General features: G+C 39.1%; 2 protein-coding genes across 3 annotated transcripts in view; both read left to right on the forward strand.

Moving 5' to 3' along the window:
* Positions 1-1,138: 1,138 nt before the first annotated feature.
* Positions 1,139-12,008, forward strand: esyt3 (extended synaptotagmin-like protein 3). The gene is made up of 23 exons (XM_019263390.2): positions 1,139-1,724; positions 3,092-3,133; positions 3,497-3,631; positions 4,358-4,434; positions 4,559-4,628; positions 4,724-4,813; positions 4,912-4,967; positions 5,089-5,209; positions 5,373-5,549; positions 6,023-6,105; positions 6,340-6,388; positions 6,483-6,572; positions 6,757-6,819; positions 6,920-6,976; positions 8,218-8,289; positions 8,553-8,639; positions 8,925-9,074; positions 9,434-9,804; positions 9,931-10,029; positions 10,553-10,684; positions 10,835-10,940; positions 11,221-11,270; positions 11,532-12,008. The coding sequence occupies exons 1-23, from the start codon at positions 1,383-1,385 to the stop codon at positions 11,569-11,571; spliced, it is 2,559 nt and encodes an 852-aa protein (XP_019118935.2). The 5' UTR covers positions 1,139-1,382; the 3' UTR covers positions 11,572-12,008.
* A 606-nt stretch (positions 12,009-12,614) lies between these two features.
* The window catches only part of dnah7 (dynein, axonemal, heavy chain 7), a 68,247-nt gene continuing 58,632 nt past the window's right edge, over positions 12,615-22,229 (forward strand). Inside the window, exons 1-18 of one of the 2 annotated variants that reach the window (XM_019263404.2) lie at positions 12,615-12,679; positions 13,665-13,761; positions 13,877-13,994; positions 14,152-14,230; positions 14,841-14,937; positions 15,053-15,180; positions 15,648-15,828; positions 16,065-16,137; positions 16,357-16,482; positions 17,624-17,743; positions 18,490-18,673; positions 18,796-18,975; positions 19,066-19,338; positions 19,531-19,658; positions 19,977-20,055; positions 20,230-20,454; positions 20,613-20,759; positions 21,060-21,239. In XM_019263404.2, the coding sequence (XP_019118949.2) occupies positions 13,686-13,761; positions 13,877-13,994; positions 14,152-14,230; positions 14,841-14,937; positions 15,053-15,180; positions 15,648-15,828; positions 16,065-16,137; positions 16,357-16,482; positions 17,624-17,743; positions 18,490-18,673; positions 18,796-18,975; positions 19,066-19,338; positions 19,531-19,658; positions 19,977-20,055; positions 20,230-20,454; positions 20,613-20,759; positions 21,060-21,239 (2,394 nt within the window). In that variant the 5' untranslated portion in view covers positions 12,615-12,679; positions 13,665-13,685. Of the gene's footprint in view, positions 12,680-13,050; positions 13,388-13,664; positions 13,762-13,876; positions 13,995-14,151; positions 14,231-14,840; positions 14,938-15,052; positions 15,181-15,647; positions 15,829-16,064; positions 16,138-16,356; positions 16,483-17,623; positions 17,744-18,489; positions 18,674-18,795; positions 18,976-19,065; positions 19,339-19,530; positions 19,659-19,976; positions 20,056-20,229; positions 20,455-20,612; positions 20,760-21,059; positions 21,240-22,229 lie in introns of those variants that run through there. The other variant, XM_019263398.2, reaches the window with a different exon arrangement.

Here is a 22,229-nt window from a genome sequence, read left to right on the forward strand (position 1 = left end):
CCCTCAATCACAGTCACACAACTCTCATAGTTAATTATTATAAATCTATACAATAAAAGTTCTGATATTTTTAACCATAAAAAACAAACAAACAAACAACAACAACAACAACAACAACAAAAAAACATATCTATTAGCATATTAGTTTGGTCTAAAATGAAGATCCTGAATAAGCCATAATTTTCATTTTAACACTTTCCTTGAGGCTCATTACACTAAAAACTAAAAAAAATATTATATTATCATTAGTCTTAAATAAGTCATAAGTCTTAAATTTCAGTAAGTAGGTTATATATAACATCTTAAGTGTGTCGCATCTATTAAGATTATACATTCTTTCAAGCCTCTTCATTGCCTGAACACACATATTGTTATGTCATAGTGACACAGTACAGGCTGGACCAGGAAATCACAGATTTATTCAAATGACCTCTGCTGGACTCTGTGGCTCCACCTGCAGGTCTCACTGCAGACCGGACTATTTTCTCCTGTTGCCAAGTTAAGATCACGGTTGAGATTTTAGGCCTTTCAGATGACAGAAATACACCACTGTTGTTCTATCAGCCATATGTGATGATGTTCAAAAGTCAAAAATAATTGCAACAAAAAAGAAAATACTAGAAGAGACTAAAAGAAATTTAATGTAAACATGAAGATATGAAAGTTACGGAAGCCCTAAAGGGTCATACATACATACATTTTATTCCACTCAGTAATTGTTTGAAATGTTTTGAGTTTTGAGACAAAACAAGAACAAATACAAAATACACTAAAGGTGTCTCCTGCTCCTCTGACATTGCTTCACTAAATGATGTTTCCTGCAATGATTTAATACACTATCGTTTTGTTTTCTCGAGATCTCAAATTAATTATCTTGTTATCACGGAAAACAGAGGAAAATTATCTCATTATCGTTATTTTCTTTTTTCTTCTTCTTTGTAAATATGTATTACTTATACTTATAAACTATCTAAACTAAAATCACGGGAAAACGGGTGGAATAAAATGTATGGGTGTATGACCCTTTAGGGCTTCCGTAGAAAGTCACTGCAAATAAACAAACAAACAAACAAACAAACAAAAAACATATGGTTTCTTTTGGTATTCATTTTTAGGGTGGAATTTTTTCATTGTGGCATGAGCTCATTCCCCACCCATGATGTGCGCAGGTGTGCCTACCTGTCTTGGAAGTTTCAAACACGGAAGAGTTTTTCTGGGGACTACTCACTTGATTACTGCACCATGTTGAATGCAGTACACAGACTTGCCTGTTTTGTTTGACACGGAGATAAGCTACAGCAACGACAACAAAGAGGCTGTTCAGAGCGTAAACACCTCTTTTGGACGCCAGGATCCAGAGTCCCGGCGCGTGTCGGACCCCAATGGCATCCGCCGGACAGATGTATCCGAGCGGCCCGGCGCAGGGAGCGGGGCTCGGGGAACTCGGCAGCACGGAGAAGCTGGACTCCTCCGCTGTCAATCGCATACTGATGGAGTTTCTGATTTACTTTGGCAGAGCCGTGTTTGTCTTCTATCCCGTGTATATGACGGGATACATGGGTCTCAGTATCAGCTGGGTGCTGCTGTGCATGGTGATGGTCACTTGGTATAAAAAGAACCGTCAGCGGAAAGACGTCCGGATCGGAACCGCCATCGAACTTGTGGATAATGAAACACAAGTTGTCAACAAGGAGCTGCAGAGTGCCTTACAAATGGCATCGTGGGTATGTGTTGTGCAGAGGTGGAAGAAGTACTCAGTTGTTTTACTTGGAAATACTTACAAGTTAAAGTAATGCATCCAAAATCTTAAGTAAAAGTTTCAAAATAAAATAAGTCCATGTTAAGATATGCAGATTTATGATTTTTACACGAGGTAAAACAGTTGAAAGATGTAGCAGAAGTAGAATAATAATATTATTCTACTTTGAACTACTTTTTAATACTCCTACCTTTGGCCTATAATAATAAAACATAATAATTTATAAGTTGATTTATAATTTCTATTAATAATCAAATCTGCAAAGTAACTAGTAACAAAAGCTGTAAAATAAATGCAGTGAAGTTAAATGTACAATATTAGTTTAGAAAATAGCATAGTGTACATTGGAAAGGGGCCTATTTAATTAAAGTACCTCAGTATTTGGATAAATGTATTAAGTTACTTTCTGCCACTGGTATTGTGCTCATATGTGATTCAGCACCTTTACTGTGACATATGGTGTGAGGTGCCTTGCTAAAGGGCACTTCAACAAGCAGACAGCAAAGAGATTCAACCTAGTAACACTCTTTGAAGTCATTGAAGAAAGGTCCAATGTTGAACTTTTTCTTGGCAATCACTGATGTGTTTGGAGCCAAGCTGCGTGAAACATCCTGAAACTCTATGACTCTATGTTACACACTCAGTTTATTTGCATGACACGCCAGACTTTGGCTGCACCTCCCATACTCATAGAGGTGAGTTAAGGCGGACAGACTTGCTGTTATTTTGCAAAAGGTTTCGTCCATCCACATTTGGTTACACCACACCCACTCAAACCATGACTCATGAGAACTTAAGAAGGGAGGGGAATGCTGTTCTGATCTCAAGAATGTAATAAATGCACAATAAATGTAATTATCAGATTTTATTTTAATGGTGGGAGGAGCTGGTGTTAAGATATGCAGATTTATGATTTTTACACAAGGTAAAACAGTTGAAAGATGTACTTTAGCGTCTTTAGCAGAACTCACTGTAGTGTGTTTGGATAAGGGCTGGGTCCATCAGATGCTCTGTATCAGAACATGTTTCCAACCCTCTGTTACAGTCCACAGTTGATGCCGCAAAGAAACCTGGGTAAGCCCCGAAACAACAACAGTGATTGTCCGTGTCCATATTTATTAAGGAATGCTGTCAAATTTCTATACATTTAGATAATTGCAGAGTTCAATCCAGTTTATTGGACTGATTTTATGTTAATTTTAAAATTTGCATGATGGAATAATTACTCACACGATCTTCCATCGCCGCCACCATGCATGCTTTCTATGTTGTTTGAGTTAAACAAACATCTGAAGACTCACTTCTAACTTCATTATCCTGTTTTTTTTAAAGGTCCAATTTCCAGATGTTGAGAAAGTTCATTGGGTTAACAAGGTACAGTATAAAAATAAAGTTCTTCATAAATTAATCCTGGTTTTATGGATTTTTGAGATGATCTTCATCATCCCAACCTGCTAAATCAGGTTGATTATTTTTAACTAACTTAAGGCTCAGCAGGCCGCATCCTGTCATGGTAGAGATCACATTGCCTGTATTTGAATGTATTTCATCTACTTGAAAATGCAGACCATGTGGATCATGGCAGTTGGGGTGTTAAACTCACTGTAACTATGCTGGGACCTGGGCCAGACTGTCATACATACTGTTTTTTTTTTCCAAGTGAAATTATATTTGCTGTTTGATTAAGGCGTGGAATCAAGGTGTTTTAACACGCTCTGTTTTGCTTTGTATGATCAGGTGTTGGAACAGGCCTGGCCGTTCTTTGGGATGTACATGGAGAAACTCCTTAAAGACAACATCCAGGCGGTCGTCAGACAATCCAACTCTGCGCTCCGAACGTTCACTTTTACCAAAATCCACTTTGGACACAAAGTAAGTTTGCATTTGTATTCGGTTTATATCAATTTGTCCTCGATTACCTTTAAAGGTCCCATATTTGACACTTTCCCAGTGTTTTATTTAAAGTGTTGATAGCCATCCGAACATATATTCATATAATCTGTATTTTAAGTATATTTATTTATATATATTTGTGGTTTTAAGTATAAAAAAACCCATCTCAGTATACCTACATACATCTCCTCTCTCATGCATCTCTTTGTAGCTCTTGCAAGATCTTTGTTTTGTGTTGCTTCTGTCTCATTAATATTAATGAGCCTGATTGGCTGTTTTCTGAGTGACACATGGCCAGGCCAACCACAGGATTGTTGTCTACCTGGACACTGGGTCTAGGTGGGCCATGCTGGAGGCGGGGCAGAGCACGTGACTGTATGGTTGTACCATCACAACATTACATTCCTTACAGCTCATTTAAAGGGACAGTTTCTAAATACGGGTTATGTGTGTTTCTCCATGATTTGAGTGTTTTGGTACAGTATTTATATCGCACCTAGACCTGATTTAGAAAAATGGAAATCTCCCTTTCTACAATAGGGGACCTTTTAAAGGCAATAACCAAACCATTTACTAGTTTATAAAGCAAGGCACACCCCTGTGATTTACTGTATGCATAAATTATGTCATCGCAGCTGTGTCTGATAAACCAAGATTGCGGTGTCTCATTAAAGGTTCCTCTTAAAATGTTTCTCTCATTTCCAGCCTCTCAGGATTACTGGAATGAAGGCGTACACACATGAAGTTGACCAGAGGGAGGTGGTCCTGGACTTGAATATAAGGTTGGTCTGACACATTTTTCACTTCAGAGCTGTTTGTATCGTGTGAAAAGTGTTTTTATGCCTCTGAACAAATGCCTGCTGTGGTGAGTGTCAATCATTCTTACCAGCACTCCTTACTTTGCAGTTATGACGGCGATGTGGACATTGACGCTGTTGTGAAGGAGCCAATCACAGCTGGTGTCAAAGGACTTTCAGTGGGCAACTCATTTTTCAATATTCTTTGCATCATCATCATCAACAACATCCTATGTGTTTACTGATCTTGTAAAAACTGTCTTGAATCTTCCAGCTCAAGGGGATGATAAGGGTCATTTTAGAGCCGCTTATTGGTGATGCACCACTGGTGGGAGGAATCACCTTCTTTTTCATTCGCCGCCCTGTGAGTTCATACGGATATTTTCATTACAATTACTGTTATCAGTTGAGCTGTGGCGGCTAAAAAAGTGTAAAACTCAAAACTAAAATATTTTTTTCCAGACCCTACAGATCAACTGGACTGGCATGACTAACCTTTTGGACAGTCCTGCCTTCAGGTCAGTTTTCTGACAATCAATCCTGTGTTATTGGTCTAAAGAGAGTCTAATAGTCACCCTAACATTTTTCTGTTTAGCTGTCTGGTTGTAAAGCTCTCTCATGTCATGTGTTCCTTTCCAGTTCGTTGTCTGAAGAGACCATCATGGACATCATCGCCTCTCTCATGGTGTTGCCCAACCGCATGTGTGTGCCCCTCATAGATCAGGTCAAAGTGGACCAGATGAGGTTCCCACTACCTCGTGTATGTAAGATGTACTTTCCAATGTAAACATTAATCTTCATCTCAATGCCTGAAGTCACTTATATTTTAATTGTTTAATACAGTACCATTGCATAGTTTAGAAGATCTGATCTTTTTCTTTCATGTGTGTAGTTTGAATCTTGCTCTCTTGTTTACTCCACAGGGTGTGGTGAGGGTCCACTTACTGGAGGCCAGAGACTTGGTAGCTAAGGACACATACATGATGGGATTAGTGAAAGGCAAATCAGACCCCTACGCAACGATCCGAGTCGGCAACCGACATTTCAAGAGCAAGACCATCAAAGAGAATTTGCACCCCAAGTGGAATGAAGTGTATGAGGTAGAGTAGCCCGGTGACATGCTACAGTTGTGATGTTAAAACTACAGTCATATTAGTTTTAAAGTTAACTAGTTACATTTTTTTTTCAACTTTTCATGCTTTGCGTTCAATAATATAATAACGCTCTATTTTATTTAAACCCCCATGGATAAACACTAGTTAAACCCGATCCATGATGTAATCCGGCATGTATTCTGGGATCCAGTGTCAACTGATAAAATGTCTTGATTGTGAAAAGGAAAGCAAAAGACAAATAGTTTCTGTCACAGGTTACATGAAAGAGCTACTCACTGTTTGACAGCTGAGGTTGTCTCCACCATGTGACAGTGTTTGCTTCAGTTATTTGCAGTACTTCAGAGGTGCTTATCTATGTGTAATCTGCCAAGCAGAATTTCTCACAATGTCTTTAGAATCATATTGATATTGACTTTCTCATCTGGAAAAACATTTAATATTGTCTACCATTTCTTCAGTTTGTTGTCCATGAAGCCCCCGGGCAAGAGTTGGAGGTTGAGCTATTTGATGAGGACACAGATAAAGATGACTTCATTGGAAAGTAAGAAACACTGTTGGCACCACAGAACAAAACACAAAGTAATGAGTTTTAATGTCAAACTCTCATTTTACCAGTCTTAATGTATATGTATATACAAAAGCTTCATTCTCACAAGAGATGTTTAAATAATTGTTGAATGAATATGGGTATGACAATGAATGATACATGTTTTGTATTCTCGTGTGATGGAGAGATTCTTCACTCACAGTTTCTCATTTCTTACAATCACCTCAGGTATAACCTTGATTTGGGAGAAGTGAAGCGGGAGAAAGAAATGGATCAGGTGAGCTTTTAATTAACATCATCATGTTTACTTTCATTTTTTTTTTTTTTTACATATTATCGTGTTGATAAATGAATTCACTTCGCTGTTTTAGTGGTTTCCTCTCGAAGGGGTCCAGAGTGGAGAAGTTCACTTCAAGCTCCAGTGGTTTTCTCTTATGTCTGACCCCAACCTGCCGACAGAGGTAATCTCATTCTTGCTTAAGATTTTATTATAGTCAGTATCATCAGGCACATCTCTACTTGTCAGTCTTCTGGCTATAGTTTATGATCATATCCTAACCTATTCATTATGTAAAAAACCAACAACTTGAGTTACAGGTCAGTTGTTTAAATCATGTATCGCTCTCTGCTGTCAATCTCTTCCAGCAGGCAGACGGCCTTGCTTGTGCTATGCTTGCAGTTTATCTGGACAATGCATCGAACCTACCAGTGAGTGGCTTCTAACAGGGCCTGTTGTTGTTGAAAGCAGCTGATACGACATGAATATACAACTGTGCTGATGTATGTGTATTCTCTCTGTCGTCTCCAGAAAGACCACAGTGAGATCGAACAACAGAAACATGGGAAGCACTCGAAGGAAGCTCGGGTAAGACCGTTTTGGGAGCTATAGTTGTTCCACATTTGAGTTGTTTTAGTTTGTTTGAAAAGAAGAAATTATGTGATAGAAAATGTCTTTTCAGGCAGTAATGTAGCGTCTCTTCTACTTTCCTGCCTTATATTTCTTTTGTATCTTGATGTCTAACAAAAGCCCAGATTGAATCATATGACTTCTGTTAGGGCTTCAGGCGTACTGGTCTCTATGCAAAGCTGGTATTTCCTGTTTGTCTGGTGCATGCCTTTCATTTTATATGGGTGTGTTATTACCAGCTGGTGTTTTATGTTGCTAAATTTCTTCCTTAACCTGATGCTTGTTTAGGATCCATTTCTTTTTTATGACGAAGACACTTTCCCTCTTTGTGAACTAAATATAGGCTGACGTTTCTGAGGATTTTAAGATCGTGACCAATCAATGCCATTTAGGTCACAGATAACTTTTCAGTTTCAGTGACAAATGTCTGACCTACTCAAACCTGTGTTTTGATCTGGTAATTAAAGCACTTATAATCAAATTGTAATAATTAAAGCACCACATTTGGGCCTGTTAAACAACACAGGAATACTTCTGTCAGCCCTCTGCTGGTGATTGTGTGAAAATACACAAAGAAAAGTAAAGAGAGAGAGAGACTAGACTGATTTTTCTCATGTTGTTGTGTCATTGTTCTGAGATACAATGTGTCACAGCAAGCAGAGTTAAGAAAAATTCCAAAAATCACAAACCGTTCCAAGAGGCAAACACTGGTCATGATGTGTCTCTAACCTCTGCATTTTCCTTCCCCCTTTGGAATGCTGTTAAAATGAGGGGCAGACATGCTCAAGCGAGCATGCTTGCTGTGGCTACTACCAGTAGCATTCACATTCTGAGGCAATTATAATAAAAGTTCACTTCTCTCGTTTTCTTGCCAGCATAAACATCTGTTTTATATGTCCCAGATGGTGTGTTGCATCTGCAGTGTATTAGCGAGTGGAATGCATAACCTACCCAAACTAGGCAACAGACTGCTTGTGGATATACTCCCATAACGTTTGCTTGTTGCTAATGATTATAATTTATATAATCATAGAAGTGTGTCATATGGGGAACAAACTGAAAGCAGTTGAGATATCATGTGTCAAGTAGTTCCAAATATATTGTTAATAAAAGTAAATCCTCAGTATTTTCAGTATTATTGGCACACAGCACATGAAAACATTTAGTCAATTTGCCTCACTGATTTGCTTTGTTTTCAGCTCACAAGGAGATCTGCCTGCCCGAATTCTTATGTGGAGTTAACCATTGATAAAGAAGTTCAGAAAAGCAAGGTACAACTCTTTAATTTATAAAACGAGTCAAGTCATATCTAGTAATAATGTTTTATAGTTGTTTTGGTGTATTCTAGCCCTGAACAAGAGAGCAGACTAATAACTGTCAAACTGGAAAACCTCATTTCAAATTGACATGGTTGTGGTGTAAAGATGTTGCTGTCACAAAATATAAACACACACAACATAGTATTTGTTTTAGTGTTGTGCAGTGAAGCTATTCATTTGTAATTACTACCTACCACTGGCTTCTGTTTCCACAGGTTGCGTATGCATCTAAAGACCCGGTGTGGGAGGAGGGCTTCACCTTCTTTGTGCATGATATAAAAACACAGCAGCTCAGTCTTCAGGTGTGTTATTTAATGTGTTATACGCAATATATGGAAGGTTTCTCTGAACAGAGACAAACCTTTTTTCCTGTAATAAATAAATAAGTAATAATTATGTATTACTCCAACAAAAGAAAGTTAACTTGATTTCTCTGTTGTTTTCTCACAAAAGAACATAAAATAGAGGAAACACCAATGTTGTAATTGTTGGATAGACCTGTTTCAGTCAGTCAAATATGCTTAGGAGGTATAAAACCTTTCCTGTTCACTGCTTGAGTAGTTTCATTTTGTGCTCTTGTGGTCCAGGTCAAACAGCAAGAGAAGAAGACTCAGCTCGGCATGCTCAACTTGCCCCTGAGTCGCCTTCTCAGTGCCTCCAACATGACTCTAGACCAGCGCTTCTTGCTGGAGCGCTCCGGAGCAAACAGCCAAATCAAGCTGAAAGCCACTCTCAGGGTGAGTACACAACGTCGACAAGCATACACAGATGTTTAGTTTAAGCTCAATTCCAAATACACTGGGACACTGTGTGAAATGTAAAGAAAAACAGAAGTCAGTGGTTTACAAATCCTTTTTCGACCTTTGTTCAAGTGAATACAGCACAGAGATATTTAATGTTCAAACTGATCAACTTTGAAAAAAGCTGGGCACAGGGGCAAAGTTGTTGAGACTGAAGGTTGTGGAATAGTTAAAAACCTGTTTGGAATGTTCCACAGGTAAACAGGTAAAGAAAGGGAATAATTAGTTAGAGTATTTAACCACCACTGAGCTGACGAGAACTTGTGTCACTAATATTAGCCTCTTTCCTATGATAGATTCTTACTCTGGAAAAGCCACCACCTAAGATTGTCCTCAATCCACCTCCACAAGCCAAACAGGGACCACAGACCACAGAAGGAGGTACCGCACCTGAATCCACTTCTCCCGTCGCTACATCCTCCTCTCCAGCGCTTTCCTCCAACACCACCCCTGCTGCCCAAGCCACTTATGCGCCCCAGCCGGCTGATTTCCAGAATGGCTTTAATGAAGGCTATTCAACTCACCGCCGTGGCTCCTTCCTGGCTTCTGAAACCTGGGGTCCATCTTCTGCCAAAAACATGCGTCGGTTTGACTCCCACAGCCTGCTGTCGGAAAACTCCATCGCGTCGTCGCGTTTTGACCTGACAGACGGAGCCTCGTATCCAGAGTGAGTCTATAGTTTTGTTCTGTCCACATGTCTTTTTCACATCTTTAATGTGCCGACTTCTAACCTCTCTACAAGAGTCATGAAATACACTGTTAAAAGTTAAGGAATGTTTTGTTATCATTATAGGGTCATCAGGAATCATCAGGGTTCATTTGGGGAGATCCACCTGACTGTACGCTATGCCACACTGAGGAACAAGCTCATCGTCCTGGTTGATGCCTGCAGGTACATCAGAAAAATCCAGTCTCACTGGTGTTTCCAGTCAGCACTAATATTGACCAGGAATATATCCATTAGCTTAAATTAACTCTCAACACATTTTAGATCTCAAAAAACCGAAAGTCACATTTCAGTTTGTGTGTGATAACATAAAAAACTACTTAAACACGTTCTTTGCTTAAATACTGCACATGAACTTAACTCTAACACATAGAACCCTTTTCCATGTTTTTACATACATGTATATATGTGGAATAAGGTATTAGAAGCAATAGTTCTTACTGCATACCCATGTCTTTGCAACCTACTTATCTATGTGTGCTCTGTATGTGTGTTCAACTTTCTCACACTTCTATCTCACTTTCTATTAAAAAGTAGCTCTGTACAATAGAACCACTGGGGCTTTTTTTTGTTGATTATTTATTGATTTTCATTTCAAATTCCTTTGGCGAAGTTGTTACAAAGAACTGTGAAAAAGAAAATGCAAAGCCTGCTATGATAACTCTGTGTTTGTACCTGTTGCCTCCAGGAACTTATTCCGCTGCGCTGAGAATGGCACAGACTCTTATGTCCGCCTGTATTTGCTTCCTGACCAGACCTGGAGACACCGTAAGAAGACACATGTCAAGAAGAGGACAATCAATCCTGTCTTCAATGAGAAGTAAGCTTTCAGGATTCATCCTATATCACACGTTTGTAGGGGAATTGATATTTTCGTCACTCGCTCTTCTGATTACCAAAATTAAGTCATTACACAGAGTCACAAGCACAGAGTTGAGACTGTGTCCGCAACTTTTTTTTTCCATCACAGGTTTGAATTTGACGTATCACTCGAAGAAGTAAAAAACAGGAAGTTGGATGTTTCAGTGAAAAATAACAAGATGTTCTACACACGGGAGAGAAAGGACATTGGCATGGTAAGTAATTTTACTTGTGTGTGTCATTCCTGGTACAAGATTTCAAAGGCTAATGGCAGTTGAAATGCTCTGTGCTGTTAGACAGCATCATTGGTGAGACAAATATAGAGCCTGTACATTTCCTACTTGATTTCATTCATGGTTCAATGTTGAGAATGTTTTTATTTCATAAATGTATTTTAAAACCAATGTCTTGACTGCTGTGGTTGCCACACTTTTGCAGTTTGTAACTCGGTCTGATTAATTGACTGCATGTTTGAAGTTCTGCTCCTGTCCACAGGTGATGATTGATTTTTCACAGTTGGATATAGCCAAAGGCATCACACAGTGGTATGGGACCCAGTTTTCTACTTTTCCATGATTTGCAGATAAGTCTCTGTGTTTTGTTCTGGATGGAAACCCAAAGTTGAGTTTTGTGTATTATATCAGAACTTTCTGTTCTATTAATAAGTATGCTGAATTGAACTGATGACTATACAGTTTGAAGTCTGGTTAGAGAGCAAATACCCTTTCTGGTAGATAGTAATATGGTAGTGTGGAAACAAATGTAAATATGTAAATACTAATATGTCATTTTTCTTTGCTCTTAAGGTTTGAGCTGACATTACCAGGGCTGAAGAAATTCAGCTAGCACGCAAAGGTGTAGAAACTTGTGTTTGCAGCTCCTCAGCCACTGCAAGGCCAAAAGCTGGCCTGATAAACACTTGGAGTGTTACATATTCTTTTGTCTTCCTTATCATTGCGGACCAGTTTAGGGTTTTTCAAAAGCAGCACTAAACCCTTCTCAGATACTGGACACGTTGGTTTTTGTATGTCATAAATATATATATGGATATTTTTATTTGGATATATTTGTAAGAGGTTTGGTTTTTGAGTTGATCTAAGCCAAAGCTATCATTTTGTATTTTAATGTAAATAGTTGTTTTTTAAGTAATATAAGGGAGATAAAGGAAAAGCCAAAGGAATGGTTACATGGTTCAATACACACTGACAACCATAAATTCATATGTGGAGAAGCCAAATATTTCACAGTAACAGTTTTGGTGGGTTCATTACAAAAAAAAAAAACTGCACAATGCACAGGATACAGTTCTTTACTCAAGGTTGCCTTGGTTATAGTTACTGAGGAAGTACATTTTTGTATGCTTATATTGGTGCCATAGGCATATGGTAGCTAAAAATATAAGTAAAGAATTTGGTCTTGATTAGTGGTGAACTGTTTATCTCGTCTATTTAACTTATTAAGTTGCTGAAAATGTATATTTCTGGTGTTGACACTCTAAAGCAAACTCTTCAAGCAAATAAATGTTGGATTTTCTTTTCAATAAATCTAATTGCTAGTGTGATTGATTGTCTCATTACATACCACTAGTACCACTACAGGTATATGAGTTACCTGTCTGGGCCTTCAAGAGGCAGAAACTAATAAAGGCCTTAGGACAGAGCTTTTTAAAATGGATTTGATGTAGTATGAAGTTAACATACAACCTGAAGCTTACTCTTAATGAGGTCCTGCATGTAGATATTTTTATCACCCAGTATTCAGCACTGTCTTCAAAAATATAAAAAACAGGTCAGGCTATTTTTTTTAATGAAAAGTTGGGGGCGGGGATAACCACGAGGTAACCCCCCCCCCGCACACTACAGATGAATGGACTATTCCATCATCACAGGACAGGACTGCACACCTAAACATTGTTGTTGCTAGGGCCGCTGAACTTCCGATGTGGTGACTCAAGGTATTCAACACAACACTAAAGCAGAACTACCACAGTGGACACTTAAAGATAAAACACACGAGGCGAAGTAGGCAAAATATTAACAGCAAAATTTACCTCTTTTTGAAGTTAGTTTGGCTCAGTATGAAAAAGGTGTTTAGGCATAACGAGTGACCCTGTTAACTGGCGTCTGTGGTTGTCGTAGTTACGGCAGTAACTTCATTTTCATTGACGATAAATGTTTAAAAAAATCATACATGATTCATTTTTGCTGTATTGCTTGACAGCTATGTATTCTTTTCCGGTTTACAACAGGTGTAGCTACGGCAACCTGTATTTGGTCACCAGATAACAGGGTCGCTCGTTAAACCGAAACACCTGTACTCAAGTCACGACAGAACCTATTGAATCGCCGTTAGCGTTACACTGTGTGATAGAACATCGACAGAAATTAATCTGGACATATATCTTTCTTCCGTTGTACTACTGTTTATTATAGAAAGCGTTATATTTATATCATGAATTAATTTATACACCGATAGAAATATCCACAACTCCTCAACAAGGAGTTCACGAGAGTTCACCGTTGCTTCCTTAGCAACGCCCCTAGCGACGGCACAAAAGTTTCGTGAAAGAGCAAGCGTTCGCGTAAATTTGCACAAGTAACGTACCGACGTGAATGCAGGCAAAAAGAAAACGAATATACATGACAGTCTACTGATACCGCAGGTGAGTTTATAAAACAGTAAGTGCAATATCGTTACAGAGTTTGGAAAAATGTCTATCACTGACTGTTACCTGCCACTTAACTGGCCACGACACCAAACTAATCTTTCCAGTTATTATTTAGCGTTCAGTTATATGTTGACACTTGACACTGAAATAAGTGTAAAGTGTTAGTACCTTGCCCGTATTAGTTTTAAATTGTGATTTTGTGTTCTGTATATATATATTTGAACTTATTTGCGCAAACAGCACCAAACTAATGGTTAACTCCGCTGTACAGGTCCACAGAAAAGAGCCCTGGATGGAATCAAAACCTTTCCCAAAACTGTTTCCCTCAGTCGTACAGAGACCTCCAGGAAGTGAAGCAGCTGTGGAAAGTGGGTTCAGTGGATTTATGCCAACTCAAACATCAGTTATGCTCAAATATTCTTACATACTGCTGTCAGTGCTATAGCAATCCTGTTTCAACTGTTTGCCATGTGTTTGCTGTAGGAAATGAGGTGACTCAAGGAGCAGCCGGCTATGGAGAGCTCATCCCTGGGACCTCCAAGCATCACGACAGTACCCAGACAAACCTCAAGAATGTTTGGAAGCACAAGATGAGCATGCCGTGAGAACTCATTTTCTTAATGATATGATCTGATCTGATAATGATTATGATAAAGTACCAAGGCAAAACCTTAGCCGTTGCTACATTATACGCTGCTCAGGTTAGTAAAAAAACCAATTCAGTGGCAATTGTTCATCCATTTTTCCACACTTTTTAGCCAGCTGCAGGAGGAGGAGGACAACAATGCTCTATCATGCGGCTCTCCCAATTTCAGAGTAAAGGGTGAACCCGAAAAGGTGAAATGCATTACACTTTTGATACCATATATTATATCACAGGCAGGTCTTTTGTTGTCTATGTACCAGTAATGAATACATTGTTCACATCATTCTATTAGGTAATCTTTCGAAGGCATTTGATATTGTAGCCTGCTTTGTTTTGTTTTGTTTTGTCAGTCTCAGTGCTTGCAGTTGCCTTCTAAGTGTACTCGTTTCTTCTTTACCCAGAGATGTCTTTGATATTTGAAAATATTGCCTGCATCAGTGACTGGTGTGAGACAAGTTGTCTTATTACATATCACTAGTAGAGATATATGAGTTACCTGTCTGTATGTATAAGCCCTAGGGCACTGGTTTTCAGGAAGAGGGGAGGTGGGCCTTCCAGAGTTAGAAACTATTAAAGGCCTAGGCATCCAGGCATTTGTTGAAATTAAGTAAGTAAAGTAAGGGGTTAAGGGGGCACCTTTTTCCAAGACTCAGTCTCAAGTCTCAGACTTGGAAAGCCCCTGCCCTCTGGTGTACCCTGCATCTTGCCCAACGTATAGAAGGCTCCAACCTGAGCAGTCCTGGATGTGGCTGGAGGGAACGCAAAGTCTGACAATAAACTCCAATTAACTCCGCTGTACAGGTCCACAGAAAAGAGCCATGGATGATATCAAAACCTTCATTTTCGCTGTTTCCCTCAGTCGTACAGAGACCTCCAGGAAGTGAAGCAGCTGTAAAAAGTGGGTTCAGTGGATTTATGCCAACTCAAACATCAGTTATGCTCAAATATTCTTATATACTGCTGTCAGTGCTATAGCAATCCCGTTTCAACTGTTTGCCATGTGTTTGCTGTAGGAAATGAGGTGACTCAAGGAGCAGCCAGAGGAACAAGTAAAAGCTATGGAGAGCTCATCCCTGGGAGCTCCAAGCATCATGGCAGTACCCAGACAAAGCTAAAGTTTGGAAAGGCTAAACTCGAAAAGGTGAAATGCATTACACATTTGATACCATATATTATCACAGGCTCTCTTTTGTTGTGTATGTACCAGTAATGAAGACATTGTTCCCATCATTCTTCTAGGTAATCTTTCGAAGACATTTGATATGGTAGCCTGCTTTGTTTTGTCTTGTCAGACTCGGTGCTTGCGGTTGCTGGGTGTACTCTTTACCTAAAAATATCTTTGATATATTTAAAATTTTACCCTGCATCAGCCAATAAAACCATGCATGTTGTTTTTTTTATTTTGTATTTTAATGTGGTGTAGTTTTAGCTCAGGTACACAGCATGGAAATTAAGCATTGGTCAGTAAAAAGGGAATATTTACACAAAAACTGAAGCTTACTCTTAATAAGGTCCTGCATGTAAAAATATACAATTCTTCAATCTATGTTTACATAAAATTGTCCTTACTGCTACTAAAATTGTTTATAATACTCTATCCTATATCAGGATCTTGACCACCTCATGGAGAAAGGGATGGAGCTGCATGACGTGGCTCCTATGGAGGACGCTTACCTGGAGAAAATTCTGGCAAGAGTCCCCCCCAACCTGAAGAGCCTGAGGACAACCATGAAGATGCTGGTTGATGAGATTAAGGAGGATTACTTGTTTAGCGTCCAGAAAGCATTTGGTACATATTATCTATTATCTGTTATTATACATAAAGTCATTATCTTTCAAAGATGCAAATATATAAACTACATGTATGCATTAACCTTTAAAATCCACCCACCATAATCAGGATAGAAAATATTTCTTTATGGAAAAAGTAGTAATCACAATGCTTCTCAAAAATTAAAATTAAAATCCATATAAATGTGGTGATATAATGTTGTTTGTTTTAATATATTTTGTTTGTGATTGTAGTGGAGTACATGTTCACAGATTCAAGGGTAAATGACAAGGATGAAGTGAAGGACCTACCCCCTCACAGACTTGAGTAAGTCAGCAGAGAAATATACAGTGCATCTATTTGGCATGGCACTCATGACAAAAGCACATTATAGAGATTCCTTGTTTACCTTTACCTTCCCGTACAAGGTAAACCTAAGCTTTAACAAGCAGTGACTGGAATCCTTTAAATTTACGAATCGTATACTTTGCCAGAGAAAAACAAAAGTGTGTTCCTCACAGCCCTTATGTTATCTTTGACTGTCAGACTGGAGGTAGTGCCAAAACCATGGAACGAAGACTTTGTCCGTGCACGTAAGAGGATGGGAGTGAAGCTACATTCTATCAACCCCACTATGCTGAAGGTGCGGTACCTTTGGCATGACTATTACAGGTAAGTGTGCAATGACACAGTTTAGATTTTTGTTAAAACTACACTTTGGGTTCATTTATTTTTACCGTTTATAATGAAATAAAAATGTAGGTATTGAGTCACTTCGATAAACTTTGGTCAAATTAGCCTTTTTCAAAATTGCAGTTAATTAATTTTCACATTTTATTTTTTACTATAATAAACTTTAAAACATTTTAAAACATTTTATCATTAACATTTATCATTTTATTATCTATGATGTTTCTGTGCTTTTCTTTTCTGTGTGGGTTTACTATATTATACCATGTCACTCGCCCCTGAAAATACGATTGCTGTGGCAGATCCGCCTATCATCGTACCCTCCTGTATGACCTGTGTAGTATAAAAATGGATGCATCTATGAAGAAACCTAATCAAGGCCTGCGGCTAAGATTGATGGTTTGATCTTTGTGCTTTTAAGCTTGATTATTATCTTAATATTCATATATAATCCTGAATGTTTTTAAAAAAAAGTGCAGTAAGAGACATTTATGATTTAATGGGGTTAAAAAAAATGGGAGTAGTGGATTTTGAATATAGCAAAGCAAGCTGGACTCTAATGGTGTCATCCTTAGAGAAGGCCAGGAAAAAAAGAGAAGCTTGGCCAAGCAGAGAGCGAGCCTGCAGCCTGTGATTCATGCCGGAAGACAGGCTCAAGGCCTGACGGTGCAAGAGTGGCTCAGGTTGAATGGTGTGTGAGGCAAACATTATAGCACAGGTGTGGGCAAATGACGTGGTGATATAGCCTGAAGAATCTAGACACCATTAAGGGGGGAAGTCCCCAAAGTTTGATGGATGTACCTGGCATAGATTTTCACCATTATGTCATAGATGGTGGAAGATGCAAAATGAGCTGGACTTATGCTATGGATGTATAAGATTTGAGGGTATAAAAGGAGATGTTTGGTGACAGACAGATCATTCTATCCATGGGAGACTCAGGCTTTGTTTGTCTGTGAAGATAATAAAGCTCATCTACAGCCAACTTTGATGAATCCTGCATCCTTTCTTGAAGACTTCTTGAAGAGACAATTTGACTGATTGGCGCTAAAGTTGGGTTTGGTTTCTGGCGCGGACCAAGATACCTAATCTTACCCTTTTCTGACCCGTCACCTGCTTGCAGAAATCTCTGCCTGATCGATGTAGAGGAGTTCCACGAAAGAGAGGAGTCCATGGAGCTCACTGTGTTTCAGCAGATCATCAACAGACATGTTAGTGATGCCAGAGAAACCCTCCTCAGACAGTGAGTTCATGTTATCAGCTAACACCACGATACTTGTGCTCAGTTACAACATAATCAGAATGAAAACCTGCTTGTCTCTGTGGATTTGATGTACAGATTTCAAATATTGAATTGGCATTAGACAGAGCTCAGGAGTACAAAAAATATATAATCTTTGAAGAGAAAATAGAGAGAAAAATATAGTCTTTTGTAGTCTAGTCTTTTTGTAAATCTTATACTTGAGTGCTTGTAAATACAAACTGATTCAGTGAAGTAAAGTGCCACACTGCTCATGCTAAGTAAGAGTCCTGGTTGAGTGACCTTGTTATGAGTCACTTTGGATAAATAAATGTCATGTACAAAAAGAGACATGCCTTAAATGCAAATATTAATCTTTTCAGTACTGTATACCATTTCAACAAATACATCAATGCATCAGCATAAAAGTCTGAATTGGAGTTTTGACCTTTGAATGGTTTACTTGCATTTTAGAGAAATGAAATCAAATGCACAGCGCATAGTGCATAGTTCAGGAGTGGCAGTATTCCACAGAAACTCAGCAGCCTCTAAGGTGACAGAGGAGTTATTAGCATTGATCAGCAACATTAGTCATGTAAATGAATTATGGTAATTTTCTCCATAATCATTGCATAACCCTCATTCAACCCAGTCCTCCATTTGTAGCATTAAAGCTTTCATAGATTTTAATTCACATTAACATACTCTGATTATAACCGTACATCTCATGTTGCTGTTCTCCACGCCAGTTGGCTTTATGAAGTTCAACTGATTTACGACCAGGGATGCAGGCGCAGGCTGGTGCCTCCCTCCAGCAACATGCCTAAGCTTACATCTTTCTTCAACTGTATGGCTACACTGATGACCTTCCAGTTGCAGAATCTTGCAATGGATTCAATGATGGACTATACACACCTAATTTCCCAAGACCCGGTAGGAGAGCATGAAACAGACTGGGTGGAAGTCAACTTAATTAAAAATGTAATAAATGTTTGATCTTGTCCTAGATAAACAGGTGGACACTTAAAGTTGCACTCTTTTTCTGTCTTGAGTAGCGTTCAGTGCGAGCCCACGAGCACCCAGGCTTTGTGCTGCATCTAGTCCTGGAAGACAAGGAGATCAAGTTTGAAACTGAGCTTAAATTTTATGAGGAGATCATCCTTAATGTTTATGATTTAATGCTCAGTTCTATTAGCATGATACCTCGTGTGGAAACCCAACTGTACCCTGAGTGGGTAAGTGGAAAACTGTGTGTGTGTGCATCCTACTTTCATCAAGGTTTTAAGGTTATTTCATTTAGTTTTAAACACTCCATGTCTTCCCAGCCAGACTCTCAGTATGGAAACTTCCTGAAGCCAACCATCCTGCCAGAATTCCTTCAGGCCCAGCAGGAGGAGGTGCGCAGGGTGTTCTGGGCAGAGTGTGTCAGGCCCAAGGAGTACATCCACGAGTACGATAAATATGCCGCATTGGTATCAAGACAGGCAGAGGAATATATAGAGCAGTTCCTCAGTGAGCAGCACTCCTCCCAGGAAATTGTGATGGAGATGATACACTACCAGCAGCTTGCTGACCAGATCCAGTACACATCATGCAAGGTACTTAGTCAGCAAGGTGGAATGAGATCTACAAAAGTATGATATGTTTATTTAAATTAGACAGAACAAATGTGGACAACCTCAACAATGTGAATATCTCACACTCTGACGCCATCGGTCTATGCTTATTTAAAAGGAATTTCTTAAATGATGTAATGTAACTGTGTTACTGACCAATACTCTGGGCTTTAGGCGGTGCGTCTTGGCATGTTTGAGGTTCATTCCCATAGGCTTATCAACTCTCTCGTCAAGCGTGCTCAGGAGCTACAGCAGAAACTGCGTACACGAATGCTACAGGAACAACAGAAAATCAACAAGCAGTCAGTTGATTTACCATTTTCCCATTTTCTCTCCACACCCATGCACACAATTTCTGATTGACATACTGTATATTACTGAAATATGCATAGGGTTTCAGAGTTCAGACTGTAGTTGACCACTGTGAAGCGCACACTGTGAACACTGTGCTGGTCAAAGGGGATGTACAGTGGTACTCTTTTAGTTATAGACACAGTGTTAGCTGCTTTATTAGCCTCCATCCCAATGGTGCTTTTTAGTTCCAAGTGGTGCCATAATAAGATTATGAGTCTGTGAAATCCCTTGTATAAGCCGCTGAATTAATGCTCTTCCTCTCACAGACTCTGTAATGAATTTGAGAAGATTGCAGAGAAGGCACTGAGCACACCACCAGACACGCAGAAACTGATGGAGCTTAAGGTAACTACCAGCAAATTCTTGGCACACAGGCCATCATGGTGTGCTACGTATAACCTATTGTCTCTCACACATTTGGCTGTCATTAAACACTTTTAAAATGTAAACTATTTTTACAATATAAATGAAGTACTATACCAGTTATACCAAAGTATTTTTGCCCTGTACCCCACCCAGGCCTTCATGAGTAAGGTGGAGGTCACAGAGATGCCTCTGTTGGAGAAAAGACTGACAGAGTCCCACGAACAGTTGTGTTTCCTGATGGACTTTGTCACCCTCTCACCATTGGACTTGGAGTTCAACACAGAGACCATCCAGTGGTTCAGGCGTATGCCATCTATCTTTATGGAACACCAACGGATCATTACTGAAAAGACAGAGCAATATCAGAATGGCCTTCAGGTGTGTGTCTCTGCTCTACTCTATCAATTTATTGATCTGTTGAATGTTGGGATCTCGATGTTGATTTGCATCAGGACTGTGGAACTAAATAGTTAAATCTAACTGCAAAATAGTGATTGCTGTAAAACAAAGACTGCATTTCTGTATCTGCATTCCAGTTGCGCCGTGATCGCTTTGTGGAAGAGCTGGAGAGCTACAGCATACAGGTGGAGGAGTTTACCACGTTTAGTGATCTGACAGATCTCGGCAAGTACTTGAAGAAATCCCAGGCCCTCAATGCTAAACTGGAGTTAGCCATGGATAAGGTACATGACGATTTCAGTACTTGAGTTCTTGAGGTTGTATGAATTGGTGGTCATGGATAGACATGCTTCTGGCTGAAAGATCTCATTGTACAGTGGATTACTATGTTGTTTTTGAAGTTGAATTTCACGTGCTAGCAAATATTGTACCTCTAGAGGGCAGCATTGACTGTAAACATACCTCAGGAGTTATAACATGCATTATCATACTCTCATCAATTTAGTCACCTTATCTTTTCTTTGTATGTCTTTGTCTCTTCTTTCTGTCTTTACTTCTCATGCATGTCCTTCCTCTCTGGAAAGATAAACAATTTCAATATGGAGGAGGAAGCCTTTGGCTGGCCTGTTTCCAAATACCCACAGTGTAAGAAGATCCAGGACAAACTCACACCCTTCCTGCGTCTCTATGAGACAGCCACTGATTTCCTAAACCAATATGAGCAGTGGTTCAATGGGCCGCTCTCGGGTGTGAACCCAGACAAGGTACCAGAACTTTACTCTGTATGCTTTGAAAAGTTTAAAAGTCTAACCCTATCTCTCTACTTCCTAACATAACATGTAAACCTTCAGATGTACAGGTTTTATTCACAATAACACTGTACACAAGCACACACACATTTGTGGATTTCAGTCCTCCAACATACTGTATGTCCAAAATAATAAAATGATATGATATAATCATTATTAGCTGCATTCACATAACATTTATGTGAAATGTGCTATCTCCTGTTAGAGACAGAGATATGTATGTGTGAATAAATGTTCACGCGCTTACCCTGTGCCAATGTCCTCCTCACCACTGCCTCTGAATATACTGATGTGTTAAAATAAACCAGCTCTCTTTGACTTTTATATAGCAGCCATTTTGTCGTCCTATGGCATGACAACAACAAGACAAGAAAAGAAACACAGGATTTTTTTGGATTAAAAAAAAGAGTAAGCTGAAGATAAGTTAAAAGTTAATATGACAGATGAAAAAAACTACAGGCGATGCTGACGAGTTTAACGATGATAATTTCTAATCTAGTCTGCTGCCATTTGTATAACTCAGGCCCTCTAACAGGTATTTCTATTGTCATTGATTACACCTGTACATCATTTACAATAATACTTTACAAATGAACATGGTTGCTGTGAAAAAGACATATGGTACTCATTCTTAACTTTATACTCTTACTTACTCTTTATACTCAGCCCTCATTCTGCCACAGACTGTATAGCTCCTGAAGCACAATCACACAGGTGTTTTCACTTGACCGATTAGACCTCCTCAGACCAGTGCTCCATGCCAACCTCATTTTTATGCTTAATGTCCTTTGCTGTCAACAGTAACTGCATTTTAAAGACAAAGCACTTTTGCTATCTTCATACCCACCCCTTATTTCTGCTGACATAACTGTATTTCAACCTGGTGACCATTCAGTACCACCCGAAATCACTGAGGCAGCCACCCCGTCCATTTCATTTATAAAT

The sequence above is a fragment of the Larimichthys crocea genome, chromosome I (assembly GCF_000972845.2).
Source record: "Larimichthys crocea isolate SSNF chromosome I, L_crocea_2.0, whole genome shotgun sequence".
In the NCBI taxonomy this organism is placed as follows: domain Eukaryota; kingdom Metazoa; phylum Chordata; class Actinopteri; family Sciaenidae; genus Larimichthys; species Larimichthys crocea.